This window comes from Colias eurytheme, chromosome 26 (assembly GCF_061535395.1).
Source record: "Colias eurytheme isolate Ceu_HAF_F1 chromosome 26, ilColEury1 Martin Lab GWU primary, whole genome shotgun sequence".
NCBI lineage: Eukaryota > Metazoa > Arthropoda > Insecta > Lepidoptera > Pieridae > Colias > Colias eurytheme.
In genome coordinates this window covers 9703929-9719060 of record NC_143005.1, presented here as the reverse complement: position 1 = coordinate 9719060, position 15132 = coordinate 9703929, and the positions used below count along the sequence as shown (strand labels likewise).

The 15132-nt window shown below is 39.1% G+C and overlaps 2 protein-coding genes across 4 annotated transcripts in view; both read right to left on the bottom strand.

The window, feature by feature from the left end:
* Positions 1 to 271: 271 nt before the first annotated feature.
* On the bottom strand, positions 272 to 5322 carry Oscillin (glucosamine-6-phosphate isomerase Oscillin). 3 transcript variants are annotated; one of them, XM_090116627.1, is made up of 7 exons: positions 5137 to 5322; positions 3845 to 3948; positions 2863 to 3140; positions 2363 to 2545; positions 1917 to 2101; positions 1464 to 1637; positions 616 to 897 (listed from the first exon to the last, which is right to left on the bottom strand). In XM_090116627.1, exons 3-7 carry the CDS (start codon positions 3086 to 3088, stop codon positions 829 to 831), a joined length of 837 nt encoding a protein of 278 aa, XP_089972753.1. In that variant the 5' UTR covers positions 3089 to 3140; positions 3845 to 3948; positions 5137 to 5322; the 3' UTR covers positions 616 to 828. The 3 variants fall into 3 exon arrangements, with proteins under 3 accessions (XP_089972754.1, XP_089972753.1, XP_089972752.1); XM_090116628.1 differs by lacking the exons at positions 616 to 897; positions 3845 to 3948 and adding an exon at positions 272 to 474; XM_090116626.1 differs by lacking the exon at positions 3845 to 3948.
* Positions 5323 to 8117: 2795 nt separating this feature from the next.
* The window catches only part of LOC149897362 (E3 ubiquitin-protein ligase TRIM33-like), a 28469-nt gene continuing 21454 nt past the window's right edge, over positions 8118 to 15132 (bottom strand). The window contains exons 11-19 of the mRNA XM_090116578.1: positions 12375 to 12507; positions 11786 to 11980; positions 11135 to 11344; positions 10679 to 10815; positions 10163 to 10310; positions 9644 to 9785; positions 9002 to 9206; positions 8540 to 8671; positions 8118 to 8252 (exon numbers count right to left, since the gene is read on the bottom strand). Of these exons, the coding sequence (XP_089972704.1) occupies positions 8118 to 8252; positions 8540 to 8671; positions 9002 to 9206; positions 9644 to 9785; positions 10163 to 10310; positions 10679 to 10815; positions 11135 to 11344; positions 11786 to 11980; positions 12375 to 12507 (1437 nt within the window). The remainder of the gene's footprint in view (positions 8253 to 8539; positions 8672 to 9001; positions 9207 to 9643; positions 9786 to 10162; positions 10311 to 10678; positions 10816 to 11134; positions 11345 to 11785; positions 11981 to 12374; positions 12508 to 15132) is intronic.

Here is a 15132-nt window from a genome sequence, read left to right as displayed (position 1 = left end):
AGTAAGACTCTACTCGACTAGGTTTTGTTCGTACCTACCTAAGTAACTATGTAATGTTTGAAAATACCTCGACAAAAGCTAATCCAATTGAGTCACTTCTTTTACTGAGATAGATAAGGTTTTGTGAGCAGTAGTAATAGACAGTATGCATATGCAATATGCTTGCAAAGGCTAGCAATATGTTTTAAAAATATGTAGTTTTGTTATTTGTATTCAATAGGTAGCTGTTTGTGTATTACACGAGGTAGGAGGAATATTGAAACAACAACAATAATATAAAAATATTTTTATTTATAAAAAATCACGGAAACCATTATAAGTAAATTTATGTTATCCTTAATATTATATAGTCATAATATACGAGCAATACATTGAGCATATACACTATGAGAGACACGAAGGTAACTGCTGGTGCACACCGCGGGGCCATCACCGCGTGCCCTCTATCAGCTTATTGTGCTCTCCCATCAGGCTCTGTAACACCCATTTTACATAGAGATTTCTGACTTTTTAACAATAAAATTAACTTTATAACTATAATATATTATGTTATACGCTATACAGTAACGATTTTATAATTAATTCTACATAAGCTGTAAGTTCATTTTTAAATGTGTAAAATGAGAGCACCTATAGTATTCTTTATTACATAGCTATAATTATAGTATCATTTAAAACAGATTATGTGACGTCTGAAATTTGGAATGCATTGGAACGTGTGTATATAAGTCAGTGCGCATTAGTATTGGCTGCAGCATCAGGTCGTGAAGTGCGTTCGTCGCGCGGCAGTTGAGTGCCGGCCGCCACAGCAAGTAATACCGGCCGCCGTCAGTGCATGACGCGCTGCACGGACACGGGCACGCCGTCGATCAGCTTGAGGTGCTCGTCGCTCAGCGCCTGCGCCACACACACAATCACAGTCACACCACTACACTCGCCATTTACATTTTCATTTTACCAGAAGCGTAGCGTGCCTTGGCGGGGCCCCGTATAAAAATTTGTTTGGGGGCCCTTAGGAAGGGTAAAGATTTCTCACAAAAGCGCACGTTGGGGGCCCTCTTGCCGCGGGGGCCCTGTATAATTGATACGGCAGATACGGCGGTAGCTACGCCCCTGCATTTTACATGCAAACGGGTGCAATCGACAAAATTTCCAAGCGTGAAGAGGTGTGAGTGTGCCCCATGCATTCCTCTCCAGCCACCGAGTTACTCCCAGGCATACAAAATATCTAATAATTAATTTATCGAACTAGGTTTACTTAGTTTAAACCAACTTTATCGTGCTTATCAATTATCATACTGTATATATACATTTTTGTTCCAAATAACTTGGGCTTATATAAGAGGTCATTTAAAAAATTATATACTATCCCATTTCGCAAGCTAAAAAACATAGGCCAAATTATGAAAAGGTCAGGTTTTTCCTCTCGCCAAGCCCAAGCGCAGTAACAGAATGCGGCTCACCTTGAAGTACTTGACGGTCTTGACGCGCAGCTCGCTGGTGGCGGGCTCGTCGCACACGAAGAGCGCCTGCGGGTGCTGCTGGAAGGCGGACACGGTCCACATGTGGTTCACGCCCTCCTCGATCGCCTTCGACAGCGCCAGCGCCTTGTGCACGCCCGTGATCAGGATCATTACCTGACACCGCACACGAACATTTTATAGACATTTGGGGAGGTGACTTAACGGTATTTCTGAATTGCCATATATGTATTTCTGAATTCTCAAGTCAACCCAGTGTAATGAAAGTTATTTTAAAAGAAACTACTGTCGACAATGGACTAAACTGAATTAGTTTATTGTTCTATATTTTAAATTTTCTTATGGAATCATTAAAATTAGTAAATACAGTTGTAACTTGTCTTTCAATGGCCATATCTTATTCACATAGTGTCGAAGTATCTCTTAAGTACCCACCTCCTTGGCGTCCATGACGGTGCCGACGCCGACGGTAAGCGCCTGCTTGGGCACCTTGTCGATGTCGTTGTCGAAGAAGCGCTTGTTGGCTTCCAGCGTGTCGGCCGCCAGCGTCTTGACGCGCGTGCGCGACACAAGGGATGAGCCCGGCTCGTTGAACGCGATGTGACCGTCCGGGCCGATGCCTGCAAAGCGAAAACATATCAATTTATTACTCATGCTTTGCATGTATTAATATTGTTGATTTTGATATGATATAAACTTAAATGAAAGAAACTGGGCTAGGAATTAGGCACTCAATTTGCAGTACTATGATTAAACTTTGTTTTGTTTAGCTAATCTATGTGTAACTAAAGTATGATCTTCGGAATTCGACAAAGTAATCCTCGATTACAAACGTATGACGTATTAGCGAATATTCTACAAATTTTATGCTATAACAATACCTCCGATAAACAGATGTACGCCCCCAGCCTCCTTGATAAGGCTCTCGAAGCGCTGGCACTCGGCGACGAGGTCGGGCGCGTTGCCGTCCAGCACGTGCGCGTGCGCCGGGTCGATGTCGATGTGCTTGAAGAACTCGTTCCACATGTAGTAGTGGTACGACTCGGGGTGGTCACGGGGAAGACCTGAAATTGTGCACAAATTATTAATTTCTTCATCAGTAGTTTTAGCTGTCTTAGGTTAGATATAGTAGTTTCATGAAGAAGGTACTCATTCCTAGACAAATAAAACTGAGTTGTATTGTACCGTAATGTTGTAGTTATGTATTAGCTTAAAAAAATTGTTGTTAGTCGGCTCAATTTAATTAAAATTCCCTTACAAGTTTTTAAATTATTAATTAAGTATTATCTAACTTAAAAAACATTATTTTATAAAGTTATATGAAATCAGAGGACCTAAATAATGTTTATGTTCAAGAAATTGAAGCGATAAGTATACGTACCGACATACTCATCCATGTTGAACGTAGTGACGTACTTGAAGGAGACCTTGCCCTCGCGGTGGAAGTCGATGAGCCGGCGGTACATGCCGAGCGGCGTGCCGCCCGTGGGCAGGCCCAGCACGAAGCGGCGGCCCGGGCCCGGCGCGAACTCCTTGATGCGCTGCAGCACGAGCCGCGCCGCCCAGTCTGCCACCGTCGCCGCGTCGTCCAGGATTATCAGACGCATGACTGATGTGTTTTACGCTATTTGTGGTAGAGTGATTTCGGCCTGAAACTTCCTGAAAAATGTAAAATTGGATATAAATTTAAAGAATTCTTGTAGTGTAAAATAACCCAAAAGTATGGGCGCGTACATTCTCCTGTAAAAATTAAAATATTATAGGTACAAGAAAAAAAGGTGAATACTTATAAGACTTTTATGAATTATTGTTCTATATATGTATGTGTATGTAATTTAAACTGGTTTAAAAATTATTGTTATCTAATGTCAGTAATGTATGATATCTAAGTCCAGAATCAAGATTAACGTTAACTTAAAACTTAAAATAATAAAGCTTCACTTTCGAATGAAACTCGCTCTCGACTCCGTCATTGTTAATTTCCTACTATTTCAAGGTCGACCTTCCCTATAGGCACAAGAACAATGGGTCGATTGATAGGTCACGGGTCATTGAACTCTAAAAATCTGAAGACAATTTGAAATGGTATTATTTCACTGTTCGCATATGGAACCATAAAAGCCATAAAACATACAAAGACCGCTTCGCTTTAGTAAATTTCTTTGATTCTGGTAGTAGGTACTTTAGTTACTGGTTTTTACTGGTTTAGTTACTGGTTTAGTGACATAAATGTATTAGTTACTTAGTTAGTGATTTTATATTTGAATATTGTCATGGACCAATATACTCGACTTGTGTATATTGGTCCATGATATTGTTCTAAGATTAGCAGAGGGTGGCATTTTCTTTGCTGTGGTACCTACTAGTGTCAACAATATCAGTGCGTATGACCGGCGCGGGCGACCGCGGGCCTCGGCACGCGAAGTGCAATCCACTCGCTGAGTGGGGAGATAAACAAGTCGTCGACCTACATAATAATATAAATAAAATAACAACAATAAAATAAAGATTATATTTGATCTAAAAGTATTTTTATTTATGAAGCAATTTTATTACAGCTAAGCAACAATTGATTGGTTGTAATTATGTATTTGCGGTTCTACATAGCCCACCGTATTAGTACGTTGAAGTGGCGTTGGGCCGGGCATATAGCCCGCAGAACCGATGGCCGTTGGGGCAAAAAGGTTCTCGAATGGCGACCACGTACAGGACGTCGCAGTGTGGGACGGCCTTCAACGAGGTGGACAGACGACCTGATCAAAGTGGCGGGGAGCCGCTGGAGTCAGGCCGCTGGTGATCGGTCGTTATGGAAATCTTTGGGGGAGGCCTATGTCCTGCAGTGGACGTCTTAAAAGGCTGGAACGGACGGACGGACGGTTCTACATAGAGCCTCCTTTGCTCGTACGCCCTTATGCGCTATGTATTCCGTGTAGGTCTTATTTTTACTCTGTGCTGTTTTCCTACGAATAAGATCCTTTTGAGACTGCTGCACCGATTATCATAATGTTTTCACCAAATGACAGCATGGTTCTTGAAGATTTTAGTATAACATACCTGTTAAATTAATTTAATTTGTTAAATTTTAGATTACGCGGGCAAAATGCTAGTTTGTTCTATAGTATAAAAATAACAAAATCCGGTCTATAATAGTAACGAACACGTTATAATTAAGCTTAGATTACAAAATAAAAGTAGGTATTTATTTTATTTTGTAATTTTTACCATATAAAAATTCTATAATATGTAAAGCCAAGCAACTAGTAAGTTCAGATGAAAATCATAAAATCTATTTTCATAAATAATTATTGTACTAATAAGACACCCTAAAGTCTAAAGATTAAGAAATGTTTTTTAAGCTAAATATATTAATATCATGTTTTGAAAGACTGACTAATATTTAATTATTATAAGCGAATGCCAAGAAGCTTTATAAAAATAATTTAAGTATCTAAACTCCGGTATACCATCTAACTAAGTATACCTTTTTATAATAAATAAATATTAACATATAAATATTTTACGATTTCAATAAGTAATATAATATACGAAGAGATACAAAGAATCAATTTTAAGAGACTATTTATTTAAAAAAATATTTGGATTTTGGAATGTCTTTTATTTAGCGAGTGATTAACCTTTAAAAGAGGTCACTAACCTTTTTCGCAGTCGGCCGGTTGTCGCGCTGTCTCTCTGTAGTGTGAACACGGACTATCGCCCTAATGTGCTCTAATCGTTATAAAACGAGTTCACCCTGACAGTAACAAACCGATCACCTATTTATTTACTTTTTTATCATCGGTTTATATTTCAATAATAGATATGAATATGAATGATATCTCGTACCGACCACAGAGCAAGTAATACGACTGTCACGTCAACAGTCAACTATGCCCATTGACTTATTTACGAGCGACCAATCGGAGACTTTAGCGTATGAACTGCGTTGTCATTGACTTCATACGAAAGTCGGAGCGCCGCGAATTTTGAAAATAATTTTCAAGCTGTACTTAATTTTTGGACAAATATAATCAGCCTAGTCGTAAACTTAGAGTTAATCATAACTCTTTATATAGTATGAGCTGAATATTGTTTAATATCCTTGCAATGTGGCCAAAGCTATGTTCATAGGTAATTCTGTTGATAATTCATTCATATACCACCAGACGACCCGTACTACAGACATTTAGTTACCTTACGTTCGCTTTTTATTGTACTTAGGTACCATAAAATTTTAAATAGGTATATATTGTGGTAAATATGGCTATTTTTATTAATATACTGACAAATAATGTATGTACACCCAACTCTAAAATAAAACACAAAAAATATTTTAATAGTTTTTTATTATTATAATAGTACTTATGTACGAGATTATATATGAACGTAGGAGCTTCAGTAACGAATTCCGACAGCATTTGTAACACTTAGTCATTCAAGATCCAAACAAACAAGTTTCCACTCTCCTCATGGACAAACATCCCAACAAACAGACAGACACCAAGGCCCGCCTCGCACCTTTAATTATTCTAACTAAATAAATCTATCTTGTGCGTGAGCGACCTAACTAGTGATAGTCGTCAAATTTCAGTAAAAATATACTTTACAACTACATATAAATAAATATAACTCGTAACATCGAGGGGACTTCAGTTAACAAGTGGTGATGTGGGCTTTTATATTTAGAGAACGAGTATTAACAGTTGAGCCCCCCCGAGTGCGGTGTGATACAGATTCAAACGAAATAACTTTACACATGCGTCACAGGTCCACAACTCACAAATCACAGGTTTCCTTGGCCAACATTCAACCTCCAACAATAAACATATTTCTTAAATTAGATTTTACAGTCTAATTAAAAACTCGTAGCTATTTAGCACTGTATTAAAACCGATTAAGCAACTTATCCACATAAAACAAGAGGAGACACGCCATTGCCAGAGGCACACACCAAACATACTCTTTGAGACATATTTTAATAATATTACTATCCAGCTACTTTTACAACTTTATTTCTTAATAATATCATATAATCATCAAATTACCATCAATTCTCGGAAGTTATTAAAAGTTCAATTGTAAAATCATATTTGTCATATTTAAAATCCACAATATTTCAAAAATGTTAAGTATTTGTTAATTTCTTGATACTATAAGACGAAGTAGAGCCGACATGCAAAATAAAGAATAATTCAATTCAATATTTTAATTTATAGTCCTGTAGTGAATGGGTTTGTTCACGTTCAAAAAGTAAAAATTAGCTCCAACAATTTAAAATCTGGATGATATCTGTCACCTGTGTATAATTTTTAATTTGACGTTAAAAGTAACACATAATAATTATACTTCCGGATTAGCAACTCACCTTCGACAAACAATTACAATACCACAATTCGTGTTTACGAATTAAGTTATAACAGGAACTATGCATTAACACAACTGTGGAAATGTAAGAGCGTTTCGAAGTTAGTTACGTAACCAAATATTTTTGAATGGAGAGACAGAAATATATAATAATAATAACAATGTAAAATTTCGCAATTTTGCTTCATAATATACGAAGCACAATACATCTAACTCTTATAATACAAATTCTAAAATAGCGTCTCTTTTCACTTTTATCATAAATATCAATCATGATGTTTCGTAGTGGGCCGTTGAAACCCAATGTTGATCAAATACGCTTGTACATTAGCAGTTAAAATATTATAATAACAATTATTATGACAAATTATTAAAACAATCACCAGAACCAAAATCATTCTCCTTTCGCACTGTGACATTGTACGTTACAGATTTAAGATCTGTCTAATAAAATTCTTACACAAATAGTTTATGGAAGTTGCGTTTATATTATATCAAAATTCCGTATTTACACGAATCGTTTCACTTTTGCACACACAGTTCACTTTAGTGGGGCAGGTATCGTCCCGGGTACACGTGGTGATAGTTGAATGGTGGGGCGATGGGCTGCGGGCGCACCACCAGGGGTAGCGGCACTAATGACATAGATGACATGGCTGGTGATGGCATGCCAACCATCGTGGGCGACATGTACACCATGCCGGGCGACATGGCCATCCGGGCGGGTGATGACATTTGTGATGACATTGCAGGTGAAGACCTGGGCATCCGGGTGGGTGACATTTGCACCATGCTTGGTGATGACATTTGCATCATGCTAGGTGACGACATTTGCATCATGCTAGGTGATGACATTTGCATCATGCTAGGTGATGACATTTGCATCACGCTAGGTGATGACATTTGCATCACGCTAGGTGATGACATTTGCATCACGCTAGGTGACGACATTTGCATCGTGCTAGGTGATGCCATTTGCATCGTGCTAGGTGACGACATCGGCCCCATTGCTGGTGATGACATGGACACGCGGGCTGGTGACGACATCGGTGCCATGGCCCGTGAAGACATGGCCAGCACAGCGGGCGACTGCATCATCGCCGTGGACATCGCCATGAGGTGTCCCAGCGAGGGGTTCTGTGCGTGCGCGCTGCAGGAGGGCGCGGAGGGCTTGGCGAACGTCGCGGTGCTGTTGGCCAGCACGGCGCTGGTCAGTATGGAGGGCTTGAGCAGCGGCTTGCTGGTGGTGCTGGTGGTGCAGGTGGTGGTGGCGGGTCAGTCGACGCGCGCGCGCTTGGCGGGCGGCTCGCCCTCTCCGCTCCAGTACGCGTACTCGGGCAGCCACTTGACCAGCTGCGCGTCGAAGAACTCCTCCAGCTTCTTCGCGTCCTTGTACAGTTGCGAGTCCGCCTGGAAATTATATCATCATTATTACCCTTATTAAAAAAGTTTTAATCACAATTATTATAATCTGTTCGTGTGTAATTGTGTTTCAAGTTTTTATATGAAAATAAACATCCTATAACTTGTGTATTAATTCTGTATAAAATGAATGCATGGTAAATTCAATAAATGAGCGAAAAATGAATATTTAATATGAATCTGCGTGTCGTTCGCATATTTTTTCACGTGTTTACGTTTTTATGTATATGTTTGTGTGTGTGAGGGTGTATTTTTATGTGTATGTGTGCACTCACGGGCTTGTGGCGGTACACGTTGCGGAAGAGCGCGCGCACGTCGGCCACGAACTGCGCCTCGTGCGTGTAGCGGCCCGCAGAGCGCGGCTGCAGCTTCATGCGGATCACGTCCAGGCACATCGTGTTGCTTGTCTGACGAACCATAAACAAAACATATCATACATCTCTCTACACACTCATTAACTTAAACAATCTTTTAAAATATTTATAAGCATTGATTTCAAGCAACATCCGGCTCGAAGGACCATAAAGATGTACGGTTCATACACCTGGGGATGCTGCTGATAATTGAAACTAAGCTGCTAAGATGAAAAAGAATATGCTTTAATATTGCTATGCTCTGCTATAATGATATGAGTTGCACACGTACGCGGCACGCGACGTTGTGAACTAAAACTATGAAAATGATGTGACATACAAAAAATGATGATGTTGTATTATTTCCAATGTGGGGTGACTCACATCAGTTGCGTATGGCGGGTGCAGGTGCGCGGCGTCGCGGAAGGGCAGCGACAGCTCGTACTGGCAGTACAGCTCCAGCGTGATGCGCTCCACCAGCCGGCGGCGCCGCCCCACCAGCCCCTCCCCCGCACCCCCCGCACCACCACCCTCCACCGGCTGCTCCGCGAAGTTCACGCACAGCAGGCACTGCCACGACTCCGTCTCCCTACCATATACAACATACTCGACATTCCACAACGCGCTCTTCTATATAGTTTTGCATAGCATTTCATTTCGGGCACAAAAAACGTTATTTTTAAGATTTGATCACGAATAAAGCATTTTGAAAGCAAAAAATAAAATCTATGGGATTTAAAACCTGAATAATATGAAGTCTTTAGCCTACATTGTATAGTATATTTGCCTTGAATAAATATTATTTTTAATACGCAAAAAGATTTTCAACAAGCATTTGATTATGTTACACATAAAAATTTCAGTTAAAACATCTATATTTCATAAAATTTTTCAACAAATCATTACATTAATCAACTTATTAATAATACCTAATCACATTTGCAACAATTCCCACACTGTTAGTACACTATAAGGTGTATTACAATGGGGGGTGTCGCAAGGTTCAACTCCAGGGCCGGTACTCACTCGGGCAGCTTCTCGACGGCGGGGATGTGGCAGTACTGGTGGAACACCTTGGGGCACTTGTCGCAGCACATCAGCTCGCCGCCGTCCATGCACACCGCGCACCAGTCCTCGTTCGGATCGCTGCCACCCGTTAACGCTTTACCTGATTATATCAACATATTTTCAATAAATAAAACATTATTTTTCAAGTCACTCATACAAATATTAAATGACTGAAACCCAATTTTTTTTCATCCGGCTCGAAGGACCAATGTTACATTAAAATTTAATATTGGTCCTTCGAGCCGGATTAAAAAATCAACCATTTTATTATTGATTTATTACATTCAAAAGCGTTTGTATAAGCAATTTTATTGTACAAATGTGTATGTTTTATTGTCTCGAACGTCGATCGTGAGGAAACGTCGAAGAATTAAAAGTTCGTCGACGTGTACATCTGCCATCCCGCACTTGGGCAGCTCGGTGTATTATGGCTTGTAGCCTCGCAGTGGGAGGGTATATGGGCAGACGACAGTGTACCGTCGGTGGAGGAGTGCACGGGCGCGGGCGAGGCGGGCGAGGCGCGCTCGGCGACCACCTGCACGCCGTTCGAGTCCAGCTTGGCGATCGTCGCCATCAGGTCCTGCACCGACTCCGCGCACACCTTGTCCAGCTCGGAGGCGCCCCCCTGACGAACAATACATTACAAAAAATTAAAAATAGCTCCTTTTATACATAGAACAAATCCTTTTGGGCTATTACGGCCCAATGAAAAGCTGTACCGCGCGGATTCATCCGCGGACAAATTTTCGGGCAAAAGCAACGATTCTATAAAACTAACTAAGCTTTTAACTAATTTACACTTATTACTAATTTTATGTCGCTTTATAGTGCATGAGCTATGCTCACTGACCTATTATCAACTACGTTCAGTGTTATTCCCGAGAAAAAAAACACAAACAAAATACATCCACCTTCATAAACTCGCTCATATTAATAACAATTACCACAATATACGACTAGCAATGAATATCAATAAATACAACAAGCGCATACGTTGAGGCTAGGGCTGGGCGTCTTGGGGTTGGTGGAGGAGACGAGCGGCGCGCGCGCAGAGTGCGGGCGGCCCAGCGTGATCTTGTAGTCCGCCCCGCCCCCGCACCCGGCCCCGCCCGCACCGCTCTCCGACACACCTGCACATTCGTATATAATATGTCTTTATATTCATTTGTGCTTTTAGACACTTTTCAAAATTTCTATGTTTATTAAAATATAAAATAAAAACTTTAATAAAGAGATATATCACAGATAATTATAATTATGTCATTCATAAATTATTTATGATTTCTGCATTGCTAGTAAATTAATTTTAATTACTAACTAATGAAATTTATACAAAAATTATATTGCTTTTTAATCAGCTCATATAATACACATTAATAAGATACAAAAAAAATATTACATTTAATAAATTATAATGCCTATTCTACAATCAAATGCGTCTCTACGTACCGCTTTGCCCATGCTGCGGTATGTGCCACTTGGCGGGCGGCGTGTGCGCGTAGTGCGGCGCGGCGGGCGGCGGGCCGGCGGGGTGCGCGGGCGGCGGGCCGGCGGGCGCGGGCGGCGGGCCGGGGTGTGCGGGCGGCGCGGGGGACGGCGTGCGCGGCCCGCCGCTGCGCCGCCCGCTGCCGAACGACCCGCCACCGTACTGGCCCATCACTAAACACGCACACACATGTTACAAATTTATAACTCATATACATATTCACAAAAACTACTTTGATTTAGGATTTCACAATACACATGTCACAATTTTTTAACAGAAAAAATGAGAAACTGAAAATTCATGATCAAAAATTTTATTTTATTTATTTCAGGTAACAATGCAGTAACAGTTAAATTAAATATTAAGAAAGTGATATATTTGTGTTACTGATATATTTTATTGTTAAAAAAACTCTTCAAAAAACAACACCATATATGAGTTCAAATACAAAGCGGTGTATAAAAAACGCCTAATTCAGTATAATTAATATTGTAATATTGATAATAAAACGATCCACGAGCACTTGTATTAATTCCACTTTCAAATTAAGTTTAACTATAATATATTCATCAAATAAAGTAATTTCATCATGTATGTGCACGTGTACCACTCACTGTGTTGGTACGCGTGGTGCATGGCCTGCGCCTGCGCCTGCGCGTTGTGCGCGTGCGCGTGCGCCCCGTGCGCTCCGTGCGCTCCGTGCGCCCCGTGCGCACCGTGCGCACCGTGCGGCAACATCGCACGCGCGCCCGCACCACCGCCGCGACCGTTCGCGTTCAATAGACCGCGCAGGTTCATGTCGTTCATGCCTGCAAATGGTTATTGTGTGTTCATTTTAGTCAGGTTGTATCGGCCTACACAATTTGTAGTGCAGTGATCATAATTAAGCTCCTACTTAATTTCGAATGAGTTAACTTGGTAAAACATTCTAGATTTATTAATAAGTGTAATAAAATAAGTTTTAAAAAATAATCATGATAAAATGAGGTAAAATTGTAAATATGTACGTCTGTTAAGCATTTATACAAATTTGATTTATTATGTACTAAATATAAGCTCAAATCAAAATTTTCCAAAAATATAATTTGTTTAAAAAAACGTTATTTAAATTAAAATTGAAAAGTGGCAATACCAATTTATGTCGTTTCCGACACGTTAATAATTCATAGATAAATCAACTAAATGAAGGGTAAATATGCTCACCGTGCAGCTGGTGCGGGTGCGTGGTGGAGGTGACGTGGGGCTGGCGCAGCGGCGTGTGCGCGCGGCCCCGTCCCACGCCCATGTACCCGCCCACGCCCACCCCACCCACACCGCCCGCCGCTTGCACAAACGACTGGAAACACGCACGTTTCTAACATAGTTCATACATCAACACATCGACACACAGTAAACTTCTAAACCTTGCAAAACTACAACTAATTCTTTATAGTATGGTAATTCATAAACATAAAAAGTATAGGGTGATTTTTTTGCTGGTTTCTTTTTGGCAATACTGTTTTTGATAGATCACGCGTGAATCGTGTCTTGTGTCTTTATCAAACTTGTTCAGTTTGGTCTATAATTTAAGCATGAATCGACTTACGAACGAACAACGCTTGCAAATTATTGAATTTTACTATCAAAATGCATGCTCGGTTAAGAGAGTGTGAAGTCGGTTAAGAAGTGCGCGATGCACTTCTTCGATTGGCAATTTTTTTTTGCCCAAAATGGAAGAATTGGACATGCCTCACATGTGGTTTCAAAAAGACGGTGCCACATGACACACGGCACGCGAAACAATAGCCCAATTGAGAGCCGCCTTCGGCAAACAGTTTATCTCACGTTTTGGGCCCGTCGATTGGCCGCCTAGATCGTGTGATCTAACGCCTTTGGACTATTTCTTATGCCTACAGGGATAAACCAGCAACGATTGACGCACTGGGAGCCAATATTGAAGCATTTATTCGTGATATACCGGCCGATATGTTGTAGAGAGTGCCCGAAATTGGGCCTTGCGAATGGGCCATCTAAACCGGAGCCGCGGCCAGCATTTGCATGAAATCATCTTCAAACATTAAATTATATTGATCGTTCTATCGATTCCATTATAGATTACAACAAAATTTTCAAATTTTTTGTGTTTTTTTTTGAAAATCAAATCCTAACCTCTTAAAAAATCACCCATTATATTACACAAATAATATTAATACAAATTGTAATTATGTTATAATTTGACATTACCTGAGTTTAAAATAAACTTACATTGCAATTTAAATAAAAACTTTTCAAATGATGCGTGTTAAAACGCAACTGTGTCTGTTTTGTCAGAAGTAGGTATAAAAATGAATAAACATGCAATGTCTTTGATGATTTAAATTCTTAATAAACTTCAGATTTTAACAAATCATTAATAACACCTACACAACAAATCAAACACCCAAAAATATTACTACAAAAGATACCACTACTACTACTCCTACTACTCCTATCTACTACAGAACTAATCCTACACTAATTTGTGCACATGAGATAACTGTGAAAATCTACTTTGTGCAAAGGACAGTGTTATCGGAAAAGAATATTCTACATTCTACTAGAATTTATCTAAACATTTTAACTAGATAATCAGTCTCATGTACATATTACAATTTTGAATAATTTGAAAAAAATATTTCAAGTCTATTTGTAACAAGTTTTTTTTTCTTCAAAATAAACTAACCTGGTATCTTGCCATGGACTGAGACATGAAAGGAACAAGAAAAGGAAATTTAATATTCGCCAATTATTGTCCACACTTGGATATCTCATTAAAGCCAGTCAATAGGTTTTTCTTTGGCTTTAATGTTTAAATTTTTTAACAGTATTATAGATTGAAAACTTAATTATTTTATTTCGTATCGACACAAATAACTGAAATTGCAAAATAAATACAGGGTATTTGTTGTAGTGATGTGCAAAGTGGGGACTACATTTGGATTGTAGGAATCAAATTGCACACATTGATCAAAACTTTATAATAGGCATGACGAAAGATTTTGAAATCCTCTTCCATAATGTGTGTATACGTTTACTATACAAGAAAAACCCTATATTTCGGTAATATACTTAAATTTGACGAAGATAAAAGCCATTTTTCAAAAAATATTTATTAACTGTGCCAAAACAGCTCGCAGGTGTCATGGCGTAGGCGTGACGTCACACTTTGGTAAATAAGTAATTATTTGTACGCGTTGCGAAGAAAATTAAAAAAATATTTATTTAATATGTGTTATAGAAACGAATTTCAAAGTTTATAAGTGGTGTGCAGTATTGCAGTGTGAATCCACATAAAAATAATGCTCAAAAATGTGTTAGTAATTATTTTAAGCGAGAAAATAATAAGAAATGATTGTATAAAGTTGGCGCGGAGAACCCCGAACCATGTATTCGTGAATTCGCAATTATATTTCTGTTCTGAGTCGATAAAGCATACGTGAAACAATAGAAAATAAATAAAAATGCGTATTCTCAACATATTCATAACAACAAAAAACATCTGACGTGAGTTGTTTACTTAAGCGTGACGTCACGCGTGTTTTAGTCAAAATGGCCAACTGCAGTATTTCAATGTTTTATTTTATTGATAATCTCATTAATCTTAATGTTTTTAAGATTTCTAAGTCACTATATGTAATTTATCTATTATACATTTTCCCTTAAAAACACTAATACGATCATTTATGGATACTGTCGTCATGCCTATTATACTGTTTCTTTCAATATGAAATAATATAGTGCGTATTATTATAGTGTAGTTATTATAGTGCGTACTAGTGCCTTGCACTTAATTTTCGCAATCTTATTTGTCAATATAATTTAGAAATTTCGTATTTCTAAATTATAGAGGTGTTTTGCACTTTTACAATGTTTTACTAGCATCATGTATTTATTATGTGTCTTTCTAAAACACACAGCGTTGGTGAAGAAAGCTGTCTATGAA

Coding starts and splice junctions, on each gene's coding strand:
- Oscillin (XM_090116627.1), bottom strand. CDS start 3,088: ATGCGTCTGATAATCCTGGACGACGCGGCGACGGTGGCAGACTGGGCG. Junction 2,102..2,362: donor CGTACATCTGTTTATCGGAG/GTATTGTTATAG, acceptor TTCGCTTTGCAG/GCATCGGCCCGGACGGTCAC. Junction 1,638..1,916: donor CCGTCATGGACGCCAAGGAG/GTGGGTACTTAA, acceptor GTGCGGTGTCAG/GTAATGATCCTGATCACGGG.